General features: G+C 41.9%; 1 protein-coding gene across 3 annotated transcripts in view; it reads left to right on the top strand.

Moving 5' to 3' along the window:
- The window catches only part of med23 (mediator complex subunit 23), a 31,686-nt gene extending 4,923 nt beyond the window's left edge, over nt 1-26,763 (top strand). The window contains exons 9-31 of one of the 3 annotated variants that reach the window (XM_021311672.2): nt 1,070-1,182; nt 6,504-6,599; nt 7,231-7,248; nt 12,826-13,032; nt 14,480-14,623; nt 14,736-14,881; nt 14,970-15,215; nt 15,776-15,918; nt 16,479-16,653; nt 18,342-18,505; nt 18,611-18,735; nt 18,817-19,022; nt 19,120-19,300; nt 19,385-19,555; nt 20,213-20,429; nt 20,522-20,631; nt 20,716-20,842; nt 21,156-21,321; nt 23,275-23,329; nt 23,424-23,638; nt 23,723-23,843; nt 23,929-24,060; nt 26,222-26,763. In XM_021311672.2, the coding sequence (XP_021167347.2) occupies nt 1,070-1,182; nt 6,504-6,599; nt 7,231-7,248; nt 12,826-13,032; nt 14,480-14,623; nt 14,736-14,881; nt 14,970-15,215; nt 15,776-15,918; nt 16,479-16,653; nt 18,342-18,505; nt 18,611-18,735; nt 18,817-19,022; nt 19,120-19,300; nt 19,385-19,555; nt 20,213-20,429; nt 20,522-20,631; nt 20,716-20,842; nt 21,156-21,321; nt 23,275-23,329; nt 23,424-23,638; nt 23,723-23,843; nt 23,929-24,060; nt 26,222-26,461 (3,518 nt within the window). In that variant the 3' untranslated portion in view covers nt 26,462-26,763. Of the gene's footprint in view, nt 1-1,069; nt 1,183-6,503; nt 6,600-7,230; nt 7,249-12,825; nt 13,033-14,479; nt 14,624-14,735; nt 14,882-14,969; nt 15,216-15,775; nt 15,919-16,478; nt 16,654-18,341; nt 18,506-18,610; nt 18,736-18,816; nt 19,023-19,119; nt 19,301-19,384; nt 19,556-20,212; nt 20,430-20,521; nt 20,632-20,715; nt 20,843-21,155; nt 21,322-23,256; nt 23,330-23,423; nt 23,639-23,722; nt 23,844-23,928; nt 24,061-26,221 lie in introns of all 3 variants that reach the window. The other 2 variants (XM_021311671.2, XM_012854479.3) reach the window with 2 other exon arrangements.
- Nucleotides 26,764-27,711: the final 948 nt, after the last annotated feature.

Raw genomic sequence — 27,711 nt, 5'->3', positions numbered from 1 at the left:
CCATGTTTTATACCCATTTTCCAATCAGATAATTTCAAGTTATTTTCTATAATTTAAACTAATGTGGTAAACTGCGCTCATGTGACTCCGATAAATGCTTTCCACCAACAGGAGCTCACTCGGTCGTTTTGATCCAAACTCATAATCCCCCATAGTTCAGAGTAATCTGCTGGAATGTAATGCAAGATCTTTAGAAAATGAGCAACACAATGAGCAACTCATTCGTTGCCAGTCCGATTCGCCCGGGTTGTTCCTTATCCGCTCGTCCGTAGCTTTTCCTCATCCAAAGTTTGCACAATAGCATTGAACCATTTTTCATGGTCAGTCATTATGTCATTTTTGTTAGTTTAGATATTATGTTGCGACAAAGGGAATAAAAATCTCTTTTTTTAACAATAAAATAAGAAAGGTTTTGTTCGAAATGTTGTAAAAAAAAAAAAAGTTAATAAAATAATGAAATAAGGAAGCATCCATCCATGCAAACATCATTATTCACTGCTGCTGTATAGAGAGCAAGCAGACCAAGATGTTCAGCGTCCGTTCACATTTCAGAGAAAAATCAGCTTCTGTTTGCAAAGAAACAGAATTTACACATCATCTGCCCGTTGTTTGAGAAGGAGGCGGAGAATCAGCAGCGTGTAAGCACATAAGATAAATCTATAAATCAGATAAGTAAACGTTGTTTGCAAACAGTTTCACAATGGCTTCAGTGTAAAGCTCCAACGGTAAAGGAAGGCGCCAGCATGTCTGATGGTACGGGGGGGGGAGAGCCCAGCCTCGGCCACCGAGCCCGACTGGAACCAGATCCAGAGGAGTGGGAAAAGTCGACAATTTTATCTGAGTATAATATTTATATAGGTCTATGGTCCGTTTACGACTGCTGTTCGTATCACACGTGTCATCTTTTTTCCCAGCAAAATCCGACTCCTTCCTTACCTCCAACTGAACCTAATGCTGTGATTAAACATGAAAGATTTGGATCAAAAGCTGCCCTATAGCTCTTCTGCTAATTTTCATTCAGCGTCTAAATCCGTCATATTTATTCTGTGTGTATTTGGACATTCTGCAGGGCGGTGTAGTCTGTTGCCGGTGGTGAATAACAGCGGGGCCATCTGCAACTCCTGGAAATTGGACCCCACGACGCTCCGCTTCCCTCTGAGGGGCATGCTGCCCTACGACAAAGTAACGGCAATTTACCCCCAAAAAAACACACACACATCCATCATCTTACAGCTGCAAACACACTTCAGTGTATTTTTTGGGAATTTTAAGTCGTAGTCCAGCATAAGGTGCTGCAGGATTGGGCTGCGTAAGTAAAATGATGCACGTGAATAGAAATCTGGATAGTGTGGCTAACATTTGTATTCATCCCCCTTGACTCTGATGAGTCAAGGGGGATGAGCCGTCAGTCGCTGACTGACGGCTCTGACTGACGTCACTTCCTGTTTGCGGTAAGGCGTATTGTATCACTTCCTGTTTTCACTGCGTGAGCAACGGTTTGTTGCTCCAGATTCTCTCGCTTTTATCTTTAATCTCTTTGCTGTAACATCTGTTTCTAACACATAAGCACTTTTAAAACATTTTCTGTTGCTGCACATCACGCTTGGGAACTCCTCGTGTTTCACGGTTTGCTCTCTTGGCGTGGTAGAAGGGCGCTAGCCTAGCTTTAGCCTAGCCTAGCTTTAGCTCCACAATGGCTTCCTCTCCTACTATTACTTCAGCTTCTCCGTCTCTGACTAAGTCTCCCCTTATCTCCTGCTCTCTGTGTCAGATGTTTAGCTATTCCTCTGCCTCCTTTAGTGATAATGGTACTTGTAATAAATGTAGTGTTTTTGTAGCTTTGGAGGCGAGGGTGTCAGAATTAGAGTCCCGGCTCCGTGCTATGGAAAGACCAGCTGATAGCCGCCCCTCTGCTAGCGCGGAGCCACATAGACCTAGCGTTAGTTCACTTAGTGGTCCTCCAGAAGCACCCGAGCAGCCGGGTAAGCAGGCCGGCTGGGTGACAGTTCGTAGGAAGCATAGCTCTAGATTTCAGCCCCCAGTTCACCACCGACCCGTCTGCGTTTCAAATAAATTTTCCCCACTCAGCGACACACCCGCTGAGAAGCCGATCCTGGTTATTGGGAGCTCAATAGTCAGAAACGTGGCACTAGAGACACCAGGGACCATAGTTAAATGCCTGCCAGGGGCCAGAACGGGCGACATAGAATCTTACCTAAAACTGCTGGCTAAGGATAAGCGTAAATACAGTAAGATTGTTATTCACGCTGGCGGTAATGACACCCGATCACGCCGATCGGAGGTCACTAAAGTTGGTGTTGCTTCGGTGTGTGAGTTTGCTAAAGCTATGTCGGACTCCGTAATTTTCTCTGGTCCCCTGCCTGATTTGACCAGTGATGACATGTTTAGCCGCATGTCATCATTCAACCGCTGGTTGTCTAGGTGGTGTCCTGAAAACGACGTGGGCTACATTGATAACTGGAGAACTTTCTGGGGAAAACCTGGTCTGATCCGGAGAGACGGCATCCATCCTACTTTGGATGGTGCAGCTCTTCTTTCTAGAAATCTGGCCGGATTTATTAGTCCTCCTAAATGCTGACAATCCAGGGTCCAGACCAGGAAGCAGAGCCGTAGTTTAACACACCTCTCTGCAGCTTCTGTACTGTTACCCATCCATTATCCTATTGAGACGGTGTCTTTCCCACGGCCAAAACTTAACAGATCAAAAACTTATCTAAAAGGAACAAATCATAAAAACCTAATAAAAATCAATACGGTTCACCTTGAACCTAAAAATAAAACAATTAAATGTGGTCTATTAAATATAAGGTCTCTCCCTCCAAAGACTTTGTTAGTTAATGAATTGATTTCTGATAAACAGATTGATTTGTTTTGTCTCACAGAAACCTGGCTACAAGAGGACTACGTTAGTATAAATGAGTCAACTCCCTCCAATTATTCAAATTTCCACATTCCCAGATCTGTGGGAAGAGGAGGAGGAGTGGCAACTATCTTTGAGTCTGATTTATTAATTAGTCCCAGGCCAATTAATAACTACAGTTCTTTTGAACATTTAACCCTCAGTTTCCCTCATCCAAGCTGCAAAGCAATAAAACCTCTTCTGTTTGTTGTTTTGTATCGTCCACCAGGCCCTTACACTCAGTTTTTGGATGAGTTGTCAGATTTCTTATCTGATTTGGTGTTAAATACTGATAAGGCTATTATAGTGGGTGATTTTAACATCCATGTTGACACAGAATGTGATAACCTTAGTGTAGCCTTTAAAACTATCCTAGATTCAATTGGTTTTGCTCAAAATGTGCATGAACCGACGCACTCTCGGCTCCATACTTTAGACCTTGTTCTGACATATGGCATTGATTGTGAAGAATTAACAGTATTTCCTCACAACCCTGTCCTATCTGATCATTTTTTAATAACATTTGAGTTTAATCTAACTGAGTTCTCCACCCCCAAAAGAGGGTTCCATTATAGTAGATCTTTATCGGATAATGCTGTATCAAAACTTAAAGAGTCTGTCCCCTTTTTAATATCCTCCATATTGCAGAAATGCCCTGCAGATAGCAGCAATGTTGTTTCTTCCAATTCACAAATAGATGTCTTTGTAAACGGTATGACTTCGTCATTGCGTTCTGCATTAGACAATGTAGCTCCCTTGAAAAAGAAGGTGATTATTCACAGGAAGCTGGCTCCTTGGTTTAATTCAGAGCTGCGTTCCTTGAAGCACAATGTTAGGAAATTGGAGAGAAAATGGCGCTCTACACACCAAGAGGAATCCTACCTAATCTGGAAGAACAGTCTATTGTTGTATAACAAGACCCTTCGCAGAGCTAGAGCAGCATATTTTTCATCATTAATTGAGGAGAATAAGAATAATCCTAGATTTCTCTTCAGTACAGTTGCCAAACTTACTCAGAGCCACAGCTCTGTTGATCCATCCATTCCCTTAGCTCTTAGCAGTAATGATTTTATGGGATTCTTCATAAATAAAATTGATTCCATTAAAAATAAAATAATTGGCATCCTCCCAAACATGATTACCTCATCCTCAGTAAGTGAGGCAGCATTGGAGGAATCCTTAGAACCTGCGCAGTGTCTGAACTGTTTAAAAGCAGTAGAGCTTTCTGAGCTATCTAAAATTTTAGCTTCATCTAAACCTTCTACCTGTATGTTAGACCCAATCCCAACCAAGTTGTTTAAGGAGGTATTCCCTCTGATCAGTGGTCCTATTTTAGACATGATTAATGTATCCTTGGTAAATGGATATGTACCACAGGCTTTTAAAGTAGCTGTTATTAAACCTTTACTTAAGAAACCATCTCTTGATCAAGATGAGTTAGTAAATTACAGACCTATATCTAATCTTCTTTTCTTATCTAAAATTCTTGAGAAAGTAGTTGCTAATCAACTATGTGAACATTTACAAAGTAATGACCTACTTGAGGAGTTTCAGTCAGGCTTCAGAGCTCATCATAGCACTGAAACAGCTCTGGTGAAGGTCACTAATGATATTCTCATGGCTTCAGATAATGGACTTGTGTCTATACTTGTCCTGTTAGATCTCAGTGCTGCATTTGATACAGTTGATCACAATATTCTCCTACAAAGACTTGAGCATACTGTAGGGATTAAGGGAAAAGCATTAGGCTGGTTTAAATCTTATCTGTCGGACAGATTCCAGTTTGTTCATGTTAATAATAAATCTTCCTCAAACTCTAGGGTCACCTGTGGAGTACCACAGGGTTCAGTCCTTGGACCAATTCTATTTACTATATATATGCTTCCGATTGGCAAAATTATCAGACAGCATGGGATTAATTTCCACTGTTATGCTGATGACACTCAGCTATATTTATCCATAAATCCTGATGAATCCAATCAGTTACTTCGACTGCAATCATGTCTTGATGACATCAAAAGCTGGATGACTTTAAATTTCCTGCATTTAAATTCTGACAAGACAGAAGTTGTAATCTTTGGGCCAGAGTCTTCAAAAAATAAAGTTCTTAATCAATCCCTTAATCTGGATGGCATTAACTTGGCCTCTGGTAATAAAGTTAAAAATCTTGGTGTTGTTTTCGACCAAGACATGTCATTTAAATCCCATATTAAACAGGTTTCCAGAGTTTCCTTTTTTCACCTCCGGAATATCGCCAAAATTAGAAACATTCTGTCCAGGAGTGATGCTGAAAAACTAGTCCATGCATTTGTTACTTCAAGGCTGGACTATTGTAATTCTTTACTATCAGGAAGTCCACAAAATGCAGTTCGAAGTCTTCAGCTGATTCAAAATGCTGCGGCAAGAGTTCTGATGAAAATCAACAAGAGGGATCATATTTCTCCAATTTTAGCTTCCCTTCATTGGCTTCCTGTTAAATCAAGAATAGAATTTAAAATTCTCCTTCTAACGTATAAAGCCCTTAATAATCAAGCTCCACCATATATCAGAGCTCTGATTACCCCGTATGTTCCTAACAGAGCACTTCGCTCTCAGACTGCAGGTCTGCTGCTGGTTCCTAGAGTCTCTAAAAGTAGAATGGGAGGCAGATCCTTTAGCTATCAGGCTCCTCTCCTGTGGAACCAACTCCCAGTTTTGGTCCGTGAGGCAGACACCCTATCTATTTTTAAGACTAATGTTAAAACTTTCCTTTTTGACAAAGCTTATAGTTAGAGTGGCTCATACCCTGAGCTATCTCTATAGTTGTGCTGTGATAGGCCTAGGCTGCTGGAGGACATCAGGGTCTAATTTTCTCACTCTACTGATTTCTACTGTTCTTCAGTCTACTGTTCTCCAGTTTTGCATTGTATTACATTGAAATGACTGTCGTCATTTCAGCTTTTAACTTTTTGCTCTCTCTCTTTTTCTTCATAGTAGGTACACCTGGTCTGGCGTTCTGTTAACTGTGACATCATCCAGAGAAGACGGCTCACCCGCTACTACCATCTAATGTAGAACAGATTACTAGATCAATGTGTGCTTCTGTGCTTGTTTGTCTGTCTTGTTGTGTCTCTGTTCTGTCTTCTGTAACCCCAGTCGGTCGAGGCAGATGACCGTTCATACTGAGCCCGGTTCTGCCGGAGGTTTTTCCTTCCCGTTAATGGGTGGTTTTTCTTCCCACTGTCGCTTCATGCTTGCTCAGTATGAGGGATTGCAGCAAAGCCATGTACAATGCAGACGACTCTCCCTGTGGCTCTACGGTTCCCCAGGAGTGAATGCTGCTTGTCGGGACTTTGATGCAATCAACTGGTTTCCTTATATAGGACATTTTTGACCAATCTGTATAATCTGACCCAATCTGTATAATATGATTGAACTTGACTTTGTAAAGTGCCTTGAGATGACATGTTTCATGATTTGGCGCTATATAAATAAAATTGAATTGAATTGAATTGATGCTCCTAATCCAAATCAAGTGCATGCATCCACAGTCTACTCCTATTGTCTCGTTCTGAAACATGCTTTTTTTCCCCCTGCTGTGTAGGACCTGTTTGAACCTCAGACAGGCTTGCTGCGCTATGTGCTGGAGCAGCCGTATTCCAGAGAGATGGTGTGCAACATGTTGGGACTCAACAAACAGGTGAAACAGTCTGTTCATCTTTTTTTTTTTTTTCCCTTTGCCTCCACACCATGCACTGTTTTCAGTTGTTATTGTTATCTTTGGTTTGTACTATTAAAAAAAAAAAGTTTTCTCCATAATTTTCTTTCTTAATCCCCTCTCCACCTTTCCCTGGTCCTGTATCCTCCAGCCTCTTCCCATTTTTCATTTCTCATCCTTTCCATCCAGCTGTAAAAAGCCACCTAATGCTATGCTGTGAGCTTGTCCCCATCATGCACTTATGTCAGTTTCCCCTGTCGGGTTCATCCAGTTTCAGCTCAGCCCAGATCACTTGATTTCAACCCCATCCCCTCCTCCTCTTCCTACCACTCTGTCCAAAGAGTGCAGTATCAGCATTAATGCAGCTCACGGGTCTCCACTGAGATTCAGTGACCCGGAAGCAGTTTTGTATATTTGAAGCGGCTGAGTTAACTGTGCTGAACAAACCGTGAACATCCTACTTGTAGCTCCGTAGTCACCACTTTCTCTTTGTCTCTCCCCCCTTTTCCCGTCTTGTTATTGTTTGTTTCTTTCCCCTTTCTTTCTCTCTCTCTTTCTCTTGTCCTCTGGTTGTCTCTTGTGTTTGTTTATCTCTCCGCCATGCGCTCTCTAGACTCTGAACATTGCCCAGGTATGTCGTTGTTCCTCTTCTGGTTACACGACCTGCCAAACTAACCAGCCTTGCGGACGCTTAGATATTTGTTTCTTTTTAGGCACAGCGATGTGATAGAAATACAGAAAAAGAAAAAAAAAAAGAAAAAGTGGATAAAGAAAGAAAGCCTAATGGAGCAAATTTAGAATTGCAACTGTGCTTGAAATGGACGCAGAAGGGGTTCACGTGGTTGGATTTGTGTTTTAATTTAATCTCGTTTAGATTTTGGATGGACATGAAACAGCAGGTAGATGATTTGACTATTCACGTAAAAACGTAAGACTTAAACGATAGTGTCTTGCAAAAGGATTCCCTTAAATGTTTTAATTTTTTTTCCGTTAAAAAACACAATCCTGAATGTATTTTTGGGGGAATTTGGGCAATAGACCAACAAAAAGTAGTGCATAATCACAACATAGTCAATGATGTGTGATTGTCTAACTTTTGTTTGTTAAGCAAATGTATTCATGCCCCTGATTTATTAGTTGCTTAGAACCAAGTTTCACTTTAGCTACAGCTACAAGTCATCAGGGGAAAAGTTTATGCCCATTCTTCTAGGCTCAGTAAAGACTAAAATGTTTTTTAATCAAATAATTCCTCCTAGAATTCCTCCATTTTCCATATAACATTTACTTATTAATATTTAATATACATCTTTTGAACTATTCTCCTGGATTATAAGACTATGATCAGAACAGTGATTATTATTGGTGGAGCTTTTGAGATCAGATCCCGATCATCTCCAGGTTATTCTGGGTCAGACTTTTTTTTTTTTATTTGCAGACGACACATTTATTACCAGCTAACAAGCTTAACACTAAGCATTTTTGTCTTGAAACCCTGCTGTTGACATTTCAGGTGCTGTTGCGCTGCATGTGTGGATGTAGTCTGGTGCTTGCCTGTCGTCAGCAAGGTCCTCATGTGCTTTTTGTCTTGCCAACCTGGGCAAAAGTGTTTCTAGGAACTCTTAACTCGCATATTGAGGACTTATCATCTTTACTATTTATATATATGTAGTTAAGAGATTCATGTAATAGCTTACTACAGCCTTGCAGATAACAGGTACTACTCTAACCAGTTTTTGACCTTCAGATGGGGACTACACCGTCAGAGAGGAAGCCGAGCAAGTTGTGAAGCTATCAGGTTGGCAGAAGCAGCAGGAAGTTGGTCTGTTTTAAAATGGACATAAAGTCTGGAATCACAGAGGTTAATTTATTGCTTTATAGTGGGTCATATTTATCCAGCAATGCTTGGTGGAAGTGGATTTCAAAAATCGTCAATTTCTCTCCTACCAGTTTCGATGTCCTGATTTACAGCAGCAATGCATTCTTGAAGATTGCAGCGGTTTATGAGTCTGGTCAGCGATTTTTAAAGCGGTCTTAAATTAAAATCAGTCATTGCACTGTGTGGGAAATGGTGTACAAGTGATGGCCGTTCAAATTAACAGGGGGCGTGCTCAGATCTGGCCGTAAAAGTGAGTAAGTCCACCCTGAATGGTGGAACCGGACAGAAGTATCCAGAAACCTTGGTATGTCATCAAGGATTGTTGTAGCATTCCTGGCTACACGGATAGCTGAATAAAAAAGGATGGCAGGAAGGCAGGGGCAGCCCTGTCAGCTGGACTGCATCTGCAAGCAGGGCATTCAGAAGTAAGAGGGAAAACTTACGGCTTTATCTGCAGATCCAGATGTTTCCCTGAGTCACGACGTTGTCATCTTTTTGGGAATGAATCCATGTCTCTGTTTGGCCGTCTGCCTGGTCCAAATCAACAATTAAATCATGTGCTACAAACAAAGGGCACAAGTTGTTTAAGGCCTTTTTAGTGGTTTGCTGGAGCTGTGCTTGTTGGTGAGCAGCCGGTCCCGAGATAAAAGTGAGATGTAATGGGAAGCTGGAAGGCTTTGTTGTATGTGGATGTCTAATAAAATAACACTGATTCTACCTCCTCAGGCGGAATCAAATATTCAGTCACTCAGGTTTCTCTGACTGATAAGTGTTGACATTAAACTTTTAATTCAGTGCATTTGATTGATTTGGGAGCTTATCGGTGAAAAGGAGTCTGCTAAATGGACTTTTCTTTCAGACGTTCAGTGATTGAGCTTATAGAGCAGTTGTTGGGCTGATTTTGTTATTATCGTTTGGAGTATTCTAGATTAACCCTGCCGGCGATTTTATTTATTTATTTATTTATTTTTTCTTCCAGAAATGTAACAGAAGCTATGCCTCTCTATTTCTCTGTCCCTTTGTTGCTTTCTTTTCCCCTGTGTGAGCATGGAAAAGAGGTTGTACCAATGGCTGAATCAAAAGTAAAAAAAAAAAGCATTTCATTTGAGTGAGAAAGCGAAGGACAGCCTCCTCTTCTTCCTCCGAATCTCCCCTCTTCCCCCTCTGGCTACCTCTCCAGGCCTTGCAGTTCTGCATGCAGGAACGTATTGCACTCTTTTTGATTGGTTGCTGTGCTTTTCAGTGACATTTCGTGTCGTTGCTGTGCTGTGTGGTGCTGTGCTGTGTTGTTCAACCCAGTCTTTGTCCGATCCCCTATCTCCAGAGGTTTCATATGACATCCTGACTGTAGAGACCCGTTCTGCGTTGTCAGCAGGGTGGGAACTAAAATTATGCCCAAAAACGGGAATCATTTTCTACGCCTTATCTTTTAAAACTAGACAGATTGCATAGGACTGCATCAGATGTTTTTAGGCTAATAGTACCATTTTATCCCTTTTAACAACCCTTAGACCATTAAAGTTCTGTAAAAAAAAGGCCACAAGCATTGTTGCACATTACTTGGAGAAATAAAATGTAAAAATGTAGGTAGAATGAGTCCAAAAACATAAGCTTAATGGATTTAAATTGAGGTTAATTTTAGGAATGTCCCGATCCGGATTTTTCGCCTAGCCAAGACTTTTAATAAACAGCATTAGATGATACCTGGTCCAGTTCTTAGATTAAATCAGATCTTTTCTTAATATTAACACACCCGCCCGTGCCGTTCTGGATGCTGTAGTCTTTTGTCGGTGAAAGACATTTTACACTAATAGGACGTCTTCTTTAAAGGTAGACTACATTGCCAAAAACATTCGCTGACCTACCTTGGCTTGAAGTGAAATCCTGTTCTTAATCCATAGGGCTCATTATGACGTTGGTCCACCCTTTGCTGCTATAACAGCTTCAGCCTTTCTGAGAAGGCTGTCCACCTGGTGTGGGAGAGCGTTTATGTTTTTTTTTTAAATATTCTTCTAGAAGTGCCTTTTTCCCCAAAGGCTTTCTGTCAGGTTGAGGTCAGGACTCTGTGAAGGCCAGTCAAGGTTGTCCTCACCAAACTCTCTCATCCAGGTTTTTTTCTGACCATACTTTGTGCTTTGGTCTGCAGTCATGTTGAAGGAGTAAGGGGCCCTCTAAAAAGAGCTTTAGATCTGGCACAATACAGTCAGACAAGTGCTGCTTTACTGGCGACCGCCAAAGCCAGACTCGTCCATCAAATTGCCAGATTGAGAAGCGTGACTTGTCACTCCAGAGAAACAGTGAGAAAATCTCACGACTGGACTTGTTGCACAGGTGGCATCCTATCACAGAACCACAGTGGAGTTCACTGCGTTCCTGAGACCCATTCTTTCACAAATCTCTGCATGCCTAGTGCTTGATTTTATACACCTTTAGCCACGGTAGGGATTGGAACTCCAGATTTATATTATTTGGTTGTGGGAGCGAATACTTTTGGCAATATCATGCGTATTTAATTCCACACATATAGCTAGCTGCACCCTTCAATAAACTCACATCTTGCTCCTCCTTATCAAGTTCTGTTTTACTGCGTTTGAGTTGGAGTTCAGATCCGTGAATGATGTCACACCCGAGTTCAAGTTAGAAAACGGTTAGATTTGCTCGTTTTCTTAGTGCTTTTGCTAACGAATGTTAACCAAAAAGTCGGCAACTGTATTTCTCTCCAATTTGTGCGTTCAATTACTAAAGGAAAATGTTCACAGATGTTCTACAGCACTTTGGATGCCACTGGATCGATGCAATGCAATATATATGCTTGGCAGGCAGCCATGTTGGACACATTAACTCCTGGCTGCTCAAAACGCTCAGGCTTTCCTAGTCACAGTTCTAAGGGGGGTTCTTGCTGTTTGTCCAACTTGGAAGTCACAAAATATGACCGTTTCACCCAGACGTCTGGAATCTGACTTGCGGCCACCTTTACCCTGGCCGGTTTTTATCTCATTAAAACAGTGGTACCCAAAGTGCTGTAAAATATCTATGTGTGAACATTTTCCTTTAGTATTTGGAAGCATAAATTGGAGAGAAATACTGTGGTATCAGCTTGTGCTGCTAATAGGAGTTAGCGTCCCAAAGAAATGGCCAAATACGGTGGTTTTCGGATTTGATCCTCTTACCTCAGGCAATGCTATTCTCAGACAAAGCAAACTCAGCATATCTTGACAACACTTCCAGAAAAGGTTGTTCTCCAGCCTTTATAAACTTTCCACTTTGCTTTGAACAGCATAACATTTATTGTCTGGTGGTCTAGCTGCTCTCTCTTAGCCCTCCTCTACAGCCAAAGCTGCCTAGGTTTAACAAACAGGAAGCTGCAGCAGCCTGGACAGTCTCGATTTTACCGTGAACAATCCTTTTTTTTTTTTTTTTTTTTTTTTTTAAGCTGGATCGGGACATCCCCTTTTTTAAATAGTAAAGGAGTCTGGGAAAAAAAAGAAAAACTAAAAATATCCCAATCTAAAGCTCTTTCGGTAAAACAAAATATGCAGTAAAACATTTTAAAATGAGCAGTAGAAAGTTTGTGTCTTCAGTCTGCAGCCTTAGAAATGTTGAATAAAGATGTAAACTGCTTTGCAGGAATTGTGCATAAAATCAGTCAGTTTGAGGTTTTAACGTCCCTTTATTTATTTATTTATCTTTCTGCCTGCCTCTCTTTGCTACCAGTAAATCTTCTTCTTTTCATAACCTTCCTTCTTCCCTGTTTTTGCCCTTTATTCTGCTGTTTTCCCCACTCTTTTACCCCTTTTTGTTAAGAGGAATATTTGTCTTTTTATGCAAAAGAATATTACATCTTATATATTTCAGTCCTAGTTTTAACCAGACCTGCCCAATATGATAATATCCTGATTGAAAACTAAAGTTATGTGTTTTAGTTTTGCTTCAATTAAGCTTTTTATTTCACCGTTGGATATTTAAATAATTAATGCACATAAATCATCCCATGGTAACTACACACCTTTTGCTACTGGTTCGTTTACGCGATGCGACCCAGTCTAAATAAGATTTTTGCCTGACATTTGAATTTAGTTCAGCTTTTAAAAAAAAAACAACAATTAATAAACAATAGACAAGCGAAAGCTGTACACTAGAGACAAGATGCAGTCCTGCATGAGACAGATTCAAATCTACTTTCTAAGTCTGTGTGTTTCATAATGGCTGTGGCATGTGAAACTTTAGTGTAGTTGTAATAATGTTCTAGTCTTTATTATTATTTTTTTAACCTTCTCGTCCTCTTGCGTACTTTGCTCTTCGCCCTTTAACACTCCACTGCTCGCCTTGCAGCAAAAGCAGCGATGCCCGGTGCTGGAGGAGCAGCTAGTGGACCTGGTGGTGTACGCCATGGAGCGCTCAGAAACCGAGGAACACTTCGACGCCGACATCGGAGGCACGAGCCAGTTGCTGTGGCAGCACCTCTCCTCCCAGCTCATCTTCTTTGTGTTGTTTCAGTTCGCCAGCTTCCCTCACATGGTGCTCTCCTTGCACCAGAAGGTAAGGCAACGGTTGGTGCGTGTGTACTTATTACTGAAAATGGATGCAGTATATCTCAAAGATTGTGGGGATGCTTGCAGTTTAAAGATTAAAACCTGCATTCCTGTAAAACAAAGGGCTTTTTACACTAATTTGCAGACAACGCATAGAGAAATACAGTTTCCATTTCATGCCTTTCCATGCCTCTGAACCCCTTAGATCAGTGTTTTTAGTCTGAGCCTGGGTCTTCTAAATTGGGTTTGATTTTGTAAATCCAAAACCGAACATTTATCCCACGTGGCAAACTGTGATTTAAAGAAGCTGTATTTAGTGTCGGGTTGGGTTCTAGTGATTTATATTGTCAAATGCTGCTGATCTTATGTGAACCGGTGGCCAAAAGTACAGGAAAATGAACAATTTTACCAAACTGCTGAGTCATAAACAAACTTATATTGTATATTGTTTTAAATTTAGAAATTTTATTTTGCTCTAAAACAGGGGTGTCAAACTCATTTTGGTTGAGGGGCCGCATACAGCTTAATCTGATCTCAAGAGGGCCACAGGAGTAAACTCATTGCAAGATTAAGCAGAACTAATAAAAGTGGACTTGTTATTAATTTTTATAGTAAATTAATAAATGAACTTTTGCACAATATATTATGAATAACCTCAGCGTTTTTAAGAAAAGTATGTGCAATTTTAACAATACTTTTACTCAGTTAAACATTTACTTAAGTGCATTATGCATAAGCACTGATCATAGTGATTATACAATGTTGAAAAACATTTATTCACATTTTTTGGAACTTAAAAACACTGTCCTGCATGACAAAATACATCAAACAGATAAAAATTAAGAAATGATTTGAATTTTTCCACACCTGAAGCTTAATCTGCTAATTAAAACACAGCGCCCCTCGTGGACAATATAGGAATTGCATATTTTCAATTAAACTAAGTACATGTTTTTTTTTCAATAATTGTTTTATCATTCTCTTCCTTTTATCTTGTCCACTTGTGAAAGTCAAATCTGATGAGCTCTTTGTGGCATCTTATTGCCACATTGCCAGACAGGACACTGAAAAAAAAAAAAAAAAAAATTTTTTATAATGATAATGCATTTAGCCACAGGGCCGGACTAAATTGTTCGGCGGGCCGGATCCAGCCCGCGGGCCGTATGTTTGACACCCCTGCTCTAAAATCTGTAGAACTAAATAACAAAGGCCATAAAAATCAAGAAACTAGAATCTGGAAAAATACGGAGTTTTGATTGTTGGAAAATATTTACGAACCTTGTTATAATATAAGTCATAGAGAGAGTACCATACCTTTGATAAGTTGATGCACACCTTGCTTTCTGTTGTTTTTAAATTGTGTGAATTATGGTAAAAAGGCTAAATGACATGGATTCGGTATGAAATCATAGCCTTTATTATCCTTCTTTTTCTCAGCCGTTCTTTCTTTTTAGCTTGCAGGCAGAGGTCTTATCAAAGGGAGGGACCACCTGATGTGGGTCCTGCTGCAGTTCATATCAGGAAGCATTCAGAAGAACGCCTTAGCTGACTTCCTGCCGGTCATGAAGCTGTTTGACCTGCTTTACCCCGAAAAAGAGGTAAATAAAAGTGAACCAGTGTATTTAAATGATATCTTTTTTCTGTTACAATAGATTTACACAAGTAGCAAGGATTTCACAATACCTTTACTGTTTTTCCAAACTTTTTCAGTGTATTCCAGTTCCGGACATCAGCAAGCCTCAGTCAACCCATTCCTTCGCCATGACCTGCATCTGGATCCACCTGAACCGCAAAGCTCAGAACGACAACTCCAAACTTCAGATACCAATACCGCACTCTCTCAAGCTGCATCACGAGTACATACATTAACATCTGAGGTCCCAAAATGCAAACGGCTGTCTTAGGTTACCATGAGTTGACTCATTTTATCTGTCTTCGTCTTAGGTTTCTGCAGCAGTCCGTACGTAACAAAACCCTGGGCATGACCGATTACAAGATCGCCTTGCTGTGCAACGCGTACAGCACCAACTCCGACTGCTTCTCTCTGCCGATGGGCGTCCTGGTGGAGACCATTTATGGAAACGGATCCATGCGGATCAACCTGCCCGGAACCAGCTGCATGGCGTCAGGATCGGTCACGCCGCTGCCCATGAACCTGCTGGATTCTCTCACTGTGCATGCAAAAATGAGGTAGAACAATCAAAGAGAGGAGCCTAACCCCGTAAATCCACATCCTCCGCTCCTGGACGCGTCTGCACCGTTCCAGACCGCCTCGGCGAGTCCGTGAAAAACAACGCCTGATGCATTCGTGCTTACTTCTCGAGCTGCGCTCCAAAGTTTCTCGGAGTCCGAGGAGAGCATGGGCGACCTTGATTACAAGCAGAATGCATCTATTTGGAGAGGCCCACGTTTCAAATTAAATGTTGAAAGGAGAAATCTGCTTATTTGGGGCAAAAAGATTGGTTTGCATCCGATAAATAAATAAAACAGTTCATTTAATTGTGAATATAAAAAAAAAAGTATTTAATTTGTGGTTAACGATGTCTATTTACACTATTTAACTTTGACAAACCAGAGGTTGTTGGCGTTCTTTTTCCTGTTTGCTGTGATTGTAATTGTGGAGCTTGACCCGTCGGTCAGACGTTAACGTATGCGAACGGAGCAATTACGGAGGATGTGGAATCTGGGGGTAAGTTTAACCGATGTGTTTTGTTTTTATTAACGTATGTGTTTGCCTGCCTTTCCCTCAGCCTGATCCACAGCATCGCCACACGTGTGATCAAACTGGCCCATGCCAAGTCCAGCCTCGCCCTGGCCCCGGCACTAGTGGAAACATACAGCAGGCTTTTGGTCTATATGGAGATCGAGTCATTGGGCATCAAGGGATTCATCAGTAAGTGCTCACTTTATTCGTTTAAATTTAGACATGAGATGAACTAGAACGGGGATTTTAACTGTTTCTAAGATGTTCTTCTCGATTCTTTTAATTAAGCAGCGCTTAAAACTTACCTCTTAATGTTTTGAACCTTTTGTCACAGTTCCACCACAAACTTAAGGTTTGCATTTTGACAGAAAGTAGCACATAATTTTGACATGGCACTTGAATGATGCATGGTTTTTAAAATTTTTTTATGAACACACGTTTAGCCTTCTTGCTAATTGTTGTTAGGGAAAACGACTCACATCAGCCTGAACACCATCTCCATGTTAAAAGATGGTGGTGGCAGCATCATGGGAGGCTTTGTTTAAACGGATCCTTATATTAGGGTTTATTAGCATTTTCCTGTTGGTGGCATTTGGTGAAGATGGCAGGTTTTAGCTATATTGTCACCACCAGGTAATGTGACTCTTAACTTAAACTGTTAATTATGTAATTTCTTTATATTTTTAGGGGGGTGTGTAGGCAGAAATAAATGTCTCTGTCCAAGAACAATAATGAATTTCTCTTTTCAGGTCAGTTGTTACCCAACGTGTTCAAATCTCACGCATGGGGAATCCTTCACACGTTACTGGAGATGTTCAGCTACAGGATGCATCACATCCAGCCACACTACAGGGTTCAGCTGCTAAGTCATCTACACAGCCTGGCTGCTGTGCCCCAGACCAACCAGAATCAACTGCATCTTTGGTAACCTCAGTACTTTAACATATGCACATATATCCAGTGTTTATAATATAACAACAAAGAAATGTTAGTTATTTTACAACCTGCAGGTTTCGTTTTTCTTAGCAAAAAGCTTTGATGTCTTTTAAATGCTGAAAGCAAAAGTGGGTAGAATAAAAATGACAACCACGAGCGATAATAAAGAACATGTTCTAGTTGTGTTCTTACATTTTAAAAAGCCTTTCAGACTGTTGCTCATAAACATTACCAAGGAAACAGCAAATATTTGGTATGTTTTTTTTTTTTTTTAAATACGTTAGGTGAAACAAATAGATTCCAGAAAACTGAAATGAATTACAGATACTGATTTAAAATCCACAACATTTCAAACAATTGTTTTTTGTTTTTTTTGTATATTATTGATATTTTCCAACCTACTGCGATTTTTACTGTTTGCAGAGGACATAAATTATACAGGTACATCTGATTAAATTAGAATATGCATTTGGATGAGGCTTGCTTGTCAGATTAAAGGCATATAGCCACATGATGTGCTTAGAAAAGTCCAAAAACTGTTTGATCATGATAAAATAAGATTATATTCACAAAGCCTCCATCCTGATAATGTTTTGATGGTCCTTTTTGTAGATAAATATAGCAACAGAGCCGGGTGCGATTAGCAGATATAAACAGACGTGGCGCCATCTAGCGACAGTATCGCAGAACTATCATAATGTCAGTTAACTTAATTAATAAGTCAAAAGTAAATAAGGCCAGACTGAGCCTGACCCTCCAAATTGTCTTGCAGTAAAGCGGCAGCTCGGTGTGACTGAAGACCAGCCATTATTAATTAAATATACCGATCTACAGCAACTTTAAGAGCCTCATATCAGAACATTTACTCACATCAGTCAACTCTGAGGTCACATTTTAGCAATGGGCAGGTTTAGTGCCTGCTTCAGTGAACACATACTGTATTCCCAGCTACATTCCAGCCAGTTTCCTCTTGCAAACCCCCCCCCCCCCTCCCCTACACACACACACACACACACACACACTAGATCTTGGACCATTCTGCATTGTTTCACCTGGAGATGCTAATAGCCATTAGCTATTAGTACGTACGTACTTCCACTAAAATCGTAAATAAACACAAAAGGCTTTATTTACTAACAAATTGAGCAAAAACAAAGCTTAAAACACCAATACGCCAGCAGGACGTGATAATCTTATAATCTCATAAAAACTTTGTATGCAACCAGAGTGAGCTACTGACGTATAAATTAAAACAATAGCAAATAATGTGGCAATGCATCGTTAAGAGCCTTACCTTTATGGAAGGACTAAACATACTTTTAATTAAGCACAAATTTCTGTATTAAAGATTTTTATATTGGACTGTAATATTCAAATCTTTTAAGAAATTTGATGTTTTTTCATTAGCTTAAAGTGGCAAATGATAATTGAAATAGGGGCTTGAAAACATCGGCGTGTAATTAAGCTATGTGTTTCACTTGGTGAATTGAGTTACTCTAATTAGCTTTTCATAATATTCTAATTTATTGAGATGCACCTTTTTATATGGCGATGTGAAAACGACTTTTTTTTACTTTGTGCAGCACAACTGTAGCCGTTCTGTTTGTCACTGAGGAAGTAAAGACCTGAATGCACTCAGGTGTTTTTGCTCATCAACTGTTTGTGTCTCTCCTCAGTGTTGAGAGCACCGCTCTGCGGTTGATCACGGCTTTGGGGAGTTCAGAGGTTCAGCCTCAGTTCACCCGCTTCCTCAACGACCCGAAGACGGTTCTGTCAGCTGAGTCAGAGGAGCTGAACCGAGCGTTGATCCTCACGCTGGCCAGAGCCACACATGTCACCGGTACTTTCCAGCGGACGTTTTTCTTTTCTCTTGAGTAATTTTGGCCATTTTGTTGAAGTTCTGGCTTCGGTATCATTTATACCCACCTTCTCTGTGCCCTTGTAGATTTTTTCACCGGCTCCGACTCCATCCAAGGTACCTGGTGTAAAGACATCCTCCAGACCATCATGGGCTTTACGCCTCACAACTGGGCCTCGCACACTCTGTCCTGCTTCCCAGCTCCTCTGCAGGTGCCACACATTTCCCTCTGCAGGCACAGCAGCCATCAAGCAACTGCGCGCTACTTAACAACACCTCTGTTTGTGATCCAGGCGTTCTTCAAGCAGAACAACGTTCCTCAGGAGTCGCGCTTCAACCTGAAAAAGAACGTGGAGGAGGAATACAGGAAGTGGAAGTCGATGGCCAACGAGAACGACATCATCACCCACTTCTCCATGCAGGGCTCTCCTCCCCTGTTCCTGTGTCTGCTGTGGAAGATGCTCCTGGAGACGGACCGCATAAACCAGATAGGATTCAGGTCTGGAGACTGTTTTGTGTTAATAGAACGCCTACTCTCAACAACTAAAGCATTACATTTTAGTTTTTGGGCTTTTTTTCTTTTCCCCCCACATCAGGGTGTTGGAGCGTATTGGAGCTCGCGCCCTGGTGGCACACGTGCGCACCTTCGCAGACTTTCTAGTCTACGAGTTCTCCACTTCAGCCGGTGGACAGCAGCTCAACAAGTGCATCGAAATCTTGAATGACATGGTCTGGAAATACAACATAGTCACCCTGGACAGACTCATCCTGTGTCTGGTGAGAACGTTCAGAGGAACCGGGCGTTATCGAGGCATGCTTGCTCTTCCATTGTTCAGTGTTGTTTATTTTCTCGTCTTTCAGGCAATGCGAAGCCACGAGGGGAACGAGGCTCAGGTCTGCTACTTCATAATCCAGCTCCTTCTGCTGAAGCCCAACGACTTCAGGAACCGAGTCAACGACTTTGTGAAGGAGAACGCTCCCGAGCACTGGCTGCAGAGCGACTGGCATAACAAACACATGAACTACCACAAGGTGCCTGTTTAAAACACACACACAAAAAAAGTTATTCGTGTCAAAATATTGTTTTGAAAGAAGAAAATGAACTTTGTATTCTAGACTTTTTTTTCCTTATCCTATTTTCTAAAGGTTCTCTATTCATTTTCACATCTTTGTGTCCGTTCATCCATCCACCTGTTTGTCCACCCGTCCTGTCCTTTCTTCCATTTATTAATTATGTCCGTCTCTCGTTCCATCCATCTATGTGTTCATGTTACATATTCATTATATTGCTGTTGGGTTATCCTACAATAATTTTTATTAGACAGATAAATTTAAATTTAGAGGGTTTTAAAGGGTTTTAAAAAGGTAATCCCACTAGAACCTGGATGTTTGGTTACATCCTCTTTCCCACAGTTTGAAACCTCTGTGGGATTATTGTCATAAATTTATTAAACAAAGATTTAGGGGTCTGCACATGCTGCGTTTTAAAAAGTAATTGTAACATGAAAAACGTGTGGAGGAAATAAAAGATTCACTGTATGTAACTGATGCACCCTTTCCTACTTTTAGCACCTTCTCCTGACTATTGGCTGACTATTGAGCTGATGCGACAAGTGAATTTCTCCAATGTGAGATCAATAAAGACTATCTTATCTTATCTTAAGCTGAATGTCGCTGTGTGTCCATCAGAAATACCCTGAGAAGTTGTACTTTGAGGGTCTCGCAGAGCAGGTGAGCCCCCCCCTGCAGCTGCAAACTCAGTACCTGCCCATCTACTTCGGCAACGTGTGCCTGCGCTTCCTGCCCGTCTTCGACATCGTCATCCACCGCTTTCTCGAGCTGCTGCCCGTCTCCAAGTCTCTGGAGACGCTGCTAGATCACCTGGGCGGACTGTACAAGTTCCACGGTGAGGAAGACCCCGCCCCCCACCCCTCCGTGTGATATTGCTGTAACTCTTGTGGACCAGTGCTTTTATTCGCAAATGTTTTCTGTGTGCAGACCGGCCCGTCACGTACCTGTACAACACCCTTCACTACTACGAGCGACACCTGAGAGACAGAACCAACTTGAAGAGGAAGCTGGTTCACGCCATCATGTCTTCACTGAAGGCAGGCGGCGAGAAGGAGCGCAGTTAAGAGACCGCGTCGTTCAATACGAGCGGCAGCGTTAAACCTGAGGCTTTTGTTCCGCAGGACAACCGAACCCCGGGATGGTGTCTGAGTGAGACCTACATTAAGTTTGGCATGAACCCCAGGGAGGACAACGTTTGGATCCCTGATGACACCTACTACTGCAAGCTGATTGGGCGCCTTGTGGACAATATCCTTTATTAATCTGCCGACTGGTGCAGGTTAATGGATGAGGGCACGGGGCTCTGGGTGCTTGGCTAATATTTGCTATTCCTAATAGTAATTTTCCCACCGATGGCTATGAATAGAAATTAAAAGTCAATTTTGCTTTATTGCCCCCCAACGTGTTGTTAGAATTGTCTGCAGGAAACAAAATCAGTCGCTGGGCTGTTTGAGCATCCTGTGTCACGGCTGCTCATCAGCTAAAAGCTTTTATCAAACCTAATTTAATTTTTTTATTTTTTATCTAATCCATTTTAACCTTCCTTAACTCTCTCTCCCACCGATGGCGGGAAAGTCGCCGGGCCCCTTCCCAAACTGTGACTGGAGGTTCAACGAGTTCCCCAACCCGGCAGCTCACGCCCTGCACGTCACCTGCGTGGAGCTGATGGCTCTGGCCGTGCCGGGGAAGGATGTCGGCAACGCGTTGCTGAATGTTGTGCTGAAGAGGTGCAGAAGACAAACAGACTGACATATTAATCATTGTCAATTGCATGCAAGTCTATTATTTATGGGCTATCTTTCTGGTTATTCATTAATTTCCTGTATTTCACAAAAGCGTGTCATGGAGATCTCAAATCTCGTTCGAGCAACCGAAGTTAAAAACAAAGAACAAACAAGTTTCATAAAACGGTACATAAAACAACTCAGCATCGACTCCAGAATTTTGGAGGTGAAGTTCAGATTGAAGATAGTTGCAGGCTTCAGGTGTAAAGTTATATAACCTTCTTTCCAGGTTTAGTTTTCTCTTTTAACCCCAATTTCTAAACATCCTTTGGACAAAAATCACAATTTCCTTGTTTCAAATCAAAAGGAATGATGAGTAAGAAAGACATTTAGCCAGAATGGCTTTTTAAATTGCACCACAGCAGGCATAAAGGGATGTCTCCCTTACATTAGAGCAGACAATAAATGGTGAGAGAGTAGAAGTGTCAGTACTCATAATATACACCGTTTTACTTCAAAATAAATGAACTATTGTATTCATGCACAGCATATATTTATAGTCAATAAAAGGCAAAGGGGTTGATTCCACCAGTTTGCTTTATGTGAAAAAAGTAAGAATTATTTCTAAAGAAAACCCTAAATACAACTTCTGTTTTATAAAATAATTAGCATGCTCATTAAAAGACAAGTTCTAAAAATACTAAATATTTAAGACACCAACTCCATTCAGTTTAATGCCAACCTTTGTTACCTAGTTCTTTGGATTAAGGCAACAATGTAGATTTAGTTTATTGCCGGATTTAAAGCAACTTGTAGATGACAGACCTGTACTTGTCACAAGTACAGGTCTGGTAAGGAGATACTTAAAAGCCTTTGCAGTTATAGGTGCTGAGCAGTAAAAAACTGTCATCAACTGGAAAAGGAAAAGTTATTTCCGAATACTCTATTCAAGTCAAGAAAAACTTTAATAATATAAGAAGATAAAAATTCCTTTATTGTCCCGCGATGGGGAAATTCAGGTGTGACTGTGGCAAAACACACACACACAGTTACACACAATATTTAGCAATGAAAAAGAAGAAATCAATTAAAAAAAGAACAATCTAATCTAAAATTAGTGATAAAGAAACCCTAAGAGTTGTAGATAAAGTAAATGCCAAGAGTAAATAAATATTGCACAGTGGAAAAGACTCCAGCCTATTTACAGCACACACCATAAAACGATATGCAATGTGCCGGATAGTGCAGCAGCATCCCTAGCTAAGGCGGGTGCAAGTCACCTTAGTTAGCGTCTGAAGACAGTGCAAAGAATGAATGGTCAGATGAGCACCTGTGCAACCATTAGCAGGATGTAAACGGTTATTGAGTCTGTTGGGAGCAGCAAAGATTATAAATCTGACTGCAACTGGAAGAAACATCCTGCAGAGACACTCCTTTGAGCATCTGGGATGCAGCAGTCTGTCACTGAAAGAGCTCTCCAGCTCTACAACAGCTTCATGCATGGGGTGGGACACATTGTCCATCAGTGATGTGATTTTCCTTACAGTGATTCTGTCTCCCACCACCTGCACTGAGTCCAGGGGGCATCCCAGGACAAAGCTGGCCCTCCTAATGAGCTTATCCAGCCGCTTCCTCTCAGCTACAGATAAGCTAATGGGCCCAGAATTGAACCTTGTGGAACCCCTTATGCTATAAGTTATCTATCTTCCTTACAAGATAATTAGCAAATTAGACATTTATACAAAAAAAATTAGCTAATATTAAGAATCCCAACACATTAAAAAGCAGGTAAAGACTGCTTGTAATCAGGAGCGTTAAGTTTCCCTGGCTGACCTTCAGAAAAGGACTATTAGTACTGGATAATACGGCTCTACTCCTCTGGCTATAGATGGCCTGCTGACTTGTGTGGTTGAGATTAAAATCTTTTTCACCTTTTAGTCAACCTTTGGTCCCCAGGGAGAACATCACAGCTTGGATGAATGCCATCGGACTGGTGATCACTGCCCTCCCTGTAAGTAAACGTGCAGGAAAAACACGACGTCCTTCTGAAATCTTCCCGAAGACGTCTCATCGAACGGTTTTCCACCCCTTCTCTCCCCTCGCAGGAACCCTACTGGATCGTCCTCCACGACCGCATCGTCTCCGTGCTCAGCTCTCCGGCGCTGACGTCAGAGAGGGAGTGGGCCGGGAATCCCTTTGCCCTGCTGGATTTCACCGCCTGCCACCAGAGCTACAGCGAAATGAACTGCAGCTACGTGCTGGCGCTGACGCACGCCGTCTGGCACCACTCCTCCATCGGGCAGCTCTCCCTCATCCCCAAGTAACGTTCCCAGCGTCTCTTTCATCGTCTGCCGCCGTGTCCTCCTACGGTTCTCGTGTGACGCGGCGCTTTTTTTTTGCATAGATTCCTATCAGAGACCCTGAAGCCCATCGTCCAGACAGAGTTCCAGCTGCTTTACGTGTATCACCTCGTGGGGCCGTTCCTGCAGCGCTTTCAGCAGGAGAGGACCCGATGCATGCTAGAGGTACGGTCACAGATGCGTCGCCGTCGTCTTTCTGAGTCACTTGTTGAGATTTTTCTGCACATGCCAATGTGTTTTGTGTTAAAAGATCGGGGTGGCCTTCTATGAGATGCTGCAGGCCGTCGACCAGCACTCCCAGCATCTCAGCTACATGGACCCGATCTGTGACTTCCTCTATCACATCAAGTACATGTACACTGGAGACAGCGTGAAGGAGCAGGTGAGCTTGGGTCAGAACAAAGCAGAACGGTGAAGGCTGTTCTGAATGGCAAGGGACTGGTTTTTTTTTTTTATACCTCCTTGCTAAAAATTATATAAAAGGTCAAATCTGAGGTTTTTTTTTTTTTTTTGCACTTTTTGGGTTCTGCACAAAATGGACCATGTGTATTTTGAATAACAGAAGAAAGGGTAGAGTGCCTTCTCCGGGTCGGGAAAGATGTCTTGCTCTAAGTGGAGGAGTTTAAAGGAGTAATAAGTGAGATATTTACTGTAATATCAACCTAAATCATTCTCATGTGTCACTCAGGATGGAAGTAATATTCCCTATAAACAATTGATCCTCTCCATCATCAATGTCTTAGTCACGTTTTTCTCCTTTCAAACCTAGAGGTACAGTCCAGAACTACTTTGTTTCAGTGTACGCCGTGTTTACTTCCTGGTTCCTAAACCAATCATATGAGAGTTCCCAGGGTTCCCAACACAGAGCGCAGCATTTCATGTTTTATGTTGGCAAAAGAGCTGCAGCCTGCAAACATGGCAGCCAGTAAGAAAAGCGGACCAGAAACAGAAAAGAATACATTATATACCTATTCTGTGGAAGTAAAAAATCAGTGCAGCAACACACCGTTTAAAAACGGCATATTAGATTGTTGTGATTGGCAAGCTGCTGTGCCGATTTGAGCCACAAGGTGTCAGTATTGCTTATATCTGATTTAAGTATCTTGGGGTCTTGTTCACGAATGAGGGGAAGATGGAGCGGGAGATCGACAGGCGGATTGGTGCAGCGTCTGCTGTGAAGCGGGCGCTGTACCGATCCGTTGTGGTGAAGAGAGAGCTGAGCCAAAAGGCGAAGCTCTCGATTTACCGGTCGATCTACGTTCCTACCCTCATCTATGGTCACGAGCTTTGGGTCGTGACCGAAAGAACGAGATCCCGGATACAAGCGGCTGAAATGAGTTTTCTCCGTAGTGTGTCTGGGCTCTCCCTTACAGATAGGGTGAGGAGCTCAGTCATCCGGGGAGGACTCAGAGTAGAGCCGCTGCTCCTCCACGTCGAGAGGAGCCAGTTGAGGTGGCTCGGGCATCTGGTCAGGATGCCTCCTGGACGCCTCCCTGGAGAGGTGTTCTGGGCACGTCCCACCGGGAGGAGGCCCAGGGGAAGATCCAGGACACGCTGGAGGGACTATGTCTCCCGGCTGGCCTGGGAACGCCTTGGGATTCCTCCTGAGGAGCTGGCCCAAGTGGCTGGAGAGAGGAACGTCTGGGCCTCCCTACTGAAGCTGCGACCTGATCTCGGATAAGCGGAAGAAAGAAAAAGATGTCGAAGGACCCGGCCAAACTGTCCTGTAGACTTATTGCACAGAAATTGTCACTGATTCTGAAACTGGTGAATTATTACGCGTTTATTTCCTATTTTTGTTTCCCTGTCAACGCAATGTTTTCTGTCGTTTTGACAATGGTTGGTTTCTTAATGGCGTGCGCATCCGTTTCAAAAAGCCAGCTTTTCATGAAGTGCAGAAGATTGACCCATAATAAATCATGATAAAACTGCTATTCAGAACGATTTGAACCGGAAGATCAACAATCTGTTTAGGGAATAATAGGAAAGCTGCAATAACCAGGCTGGCCCTGTGCGCACATCCTCTAGTAAAGCAACTTTAGATTTGATCTCAGTGTTCAGTCGACTCCACCTTTCAAATTGTCTTTGCATTTCATCCACCTGGATAAAAGTCCGTGTGAAGAGAAGCGACCCCAGGGCATGATGGCGACTCTGGAGGCCCCTGGAGTCTAAGATGACTTTAAGCTTCCTGACATGGTCTATTATCCTGCTGGAAGCAAAGGTTAACCTGGTTTTATCAGATTCATCTGCCATCAGATGACACCCATGAGTTTTGAGACTTCGACACAAGAGTGATACAGAGAATAAAACTAGTTCCTATCTGGGCCTCAGGCCTAAATCAAATGACTTTTGTTTAAAAAAACAAACAGATTTGACAGTTGTCACAGAAATCGTTTGGTGAAATTCATTTAGGTTAGCTATATGACGGAGGTGAATTTAGTGATTTTTTTTTTTTTTTTTTAACATCAGCGAATGAAAATACGAAGACAAGATTAGATTCAAACATCTAAACCATCCCCATCTTCCGCCTCCTCCCCGTCCAGGTGGAGAAGATCATCATGACTCTTCGTCCAGCAATGAAGCTGCGTCTGCGCTTCATCACTCACAGCAGCATGATCGAGACCTCTTCATCAGCCGCCGCTGCTGCTGCTGCCGCCGCCGCCTCCTCCGCGGCGTCCGCCTCCTCCTCCTCTGGCACGCCCCAGCCGCCCCCCTCCTCGCTCTCCTCCTCTAACACCGCCGCCTCGCCCCCCTCCTCCTCCTCACAGCACACGCCCATATGAAACACAGGGGAAGATGCCGGTTGACTGAAGCAGGAAATCGCAGCCGACTAATTCGGTTGTGAGTTTTCGAGACAGATGTGATTCTCAAAGCTGTTATTGCTCATGTCGTCATGAGAAACAGCGATTGGGCTGCCGATTCTGTTATTTGCATTAAGTCGTGATAAAACGAGCAGCGAATAGTCAGAACTGGCGAAGTGTAAAAACGTACTGTTGTAGGAGGATTGTGTGACATTGTTTCTTGTTACTACTGTGCTATCTTTATTTTTCTAGTAAGTCTTTTTTATATTATATATACTTCATTGGAAAAAAACTGTAATAAAAATGCTTTTTACAAAAAAACTGCTGAATCTTTGGTTATTTTTTCATTTAGTGCCATATATTACGTAACAGCCTCCTGTTGGCCCAGATCTGACCCTGTCAAGTCGTTTTATCCTCAATTTGCTCTCTGGAGAAACACCTTTTCATCTGGTGTCACACTGGACCAAGTCATCGCCACATCAAGCTGTTGTTTGTACAATGATTTTGACAGTAATAAAAAAAATAAAAAAAAGCAAATTGATGCTCTGTCCTACAATATATATTAGGTGTACTGTGGCTACATGCCAGTAGGGGGAGCCCCAGCATTTATTTTTACAATCCATGTTCTTTCTGGTACCTTAAAGTTTTGTTATAGGTCCGTGAAAAGACAAAACACTTTAATTTTATGCTTATGTATTTTTACCAGAATAAAAGGCAAACATATTCAGAGACATTTATGTACAAACCCCAGACATTTACAAGTAGGCTAAAAAAAAAAATAAGAATGATTCCCAAAGTACTTTGTCTTGGGATATCCCATCAAACCTATGTCTTGCGCCTGCTGATAATGTTTTCATCTTGCTGAAGAGCTAGGCTAATGCTAACACATTAACGTGTTGATAATCTGGCATGAATCATTTACTAATACAATGCAGGTAATTAAGCAGAAAATGTTCTCTTTCCCCAAAAACTAGATTTTTCTTGAACAGTGTAAATTTTTATGATTGTAAACCAAAAGCTACCTGCCCACAGCGCGGAGAGCCGGTCACATGACCGACAGACGGGGAGCTGCAGCGGCCAACACAGTCTGCAGATATTGTAAGAATTGAAAACAGCTTTCATGGTTGGGGAAAATCAGATTCAACAGCTTAATAAAATAACATGCATGGCCTACAATGTAATTGAGCAAGTTTGGCATGTAAAAATATGTATATTTTTTTTAACTGGCTGGG

Source organism: Fundulus heteroclitus, chromosome 15 (assembly GCF_011125445.2).
Source record: "Fundulus heteroclitus isolate FHET01 chromosome 15, MU-UCD_Fhet_4.1, whole genome shotgun sequence".
NCBI lineage: Eukaryota > Metazoa > Chordata > Actinopteri > Cyprinodontiformes > Fundulidae > Fundulus > Fundulus heteroclitus.
The sequence above is the reverse complement of the archived record's forward strand: the minus strand, read 5'-3'. Positions and strand labels throughout refer to the sequence as shown.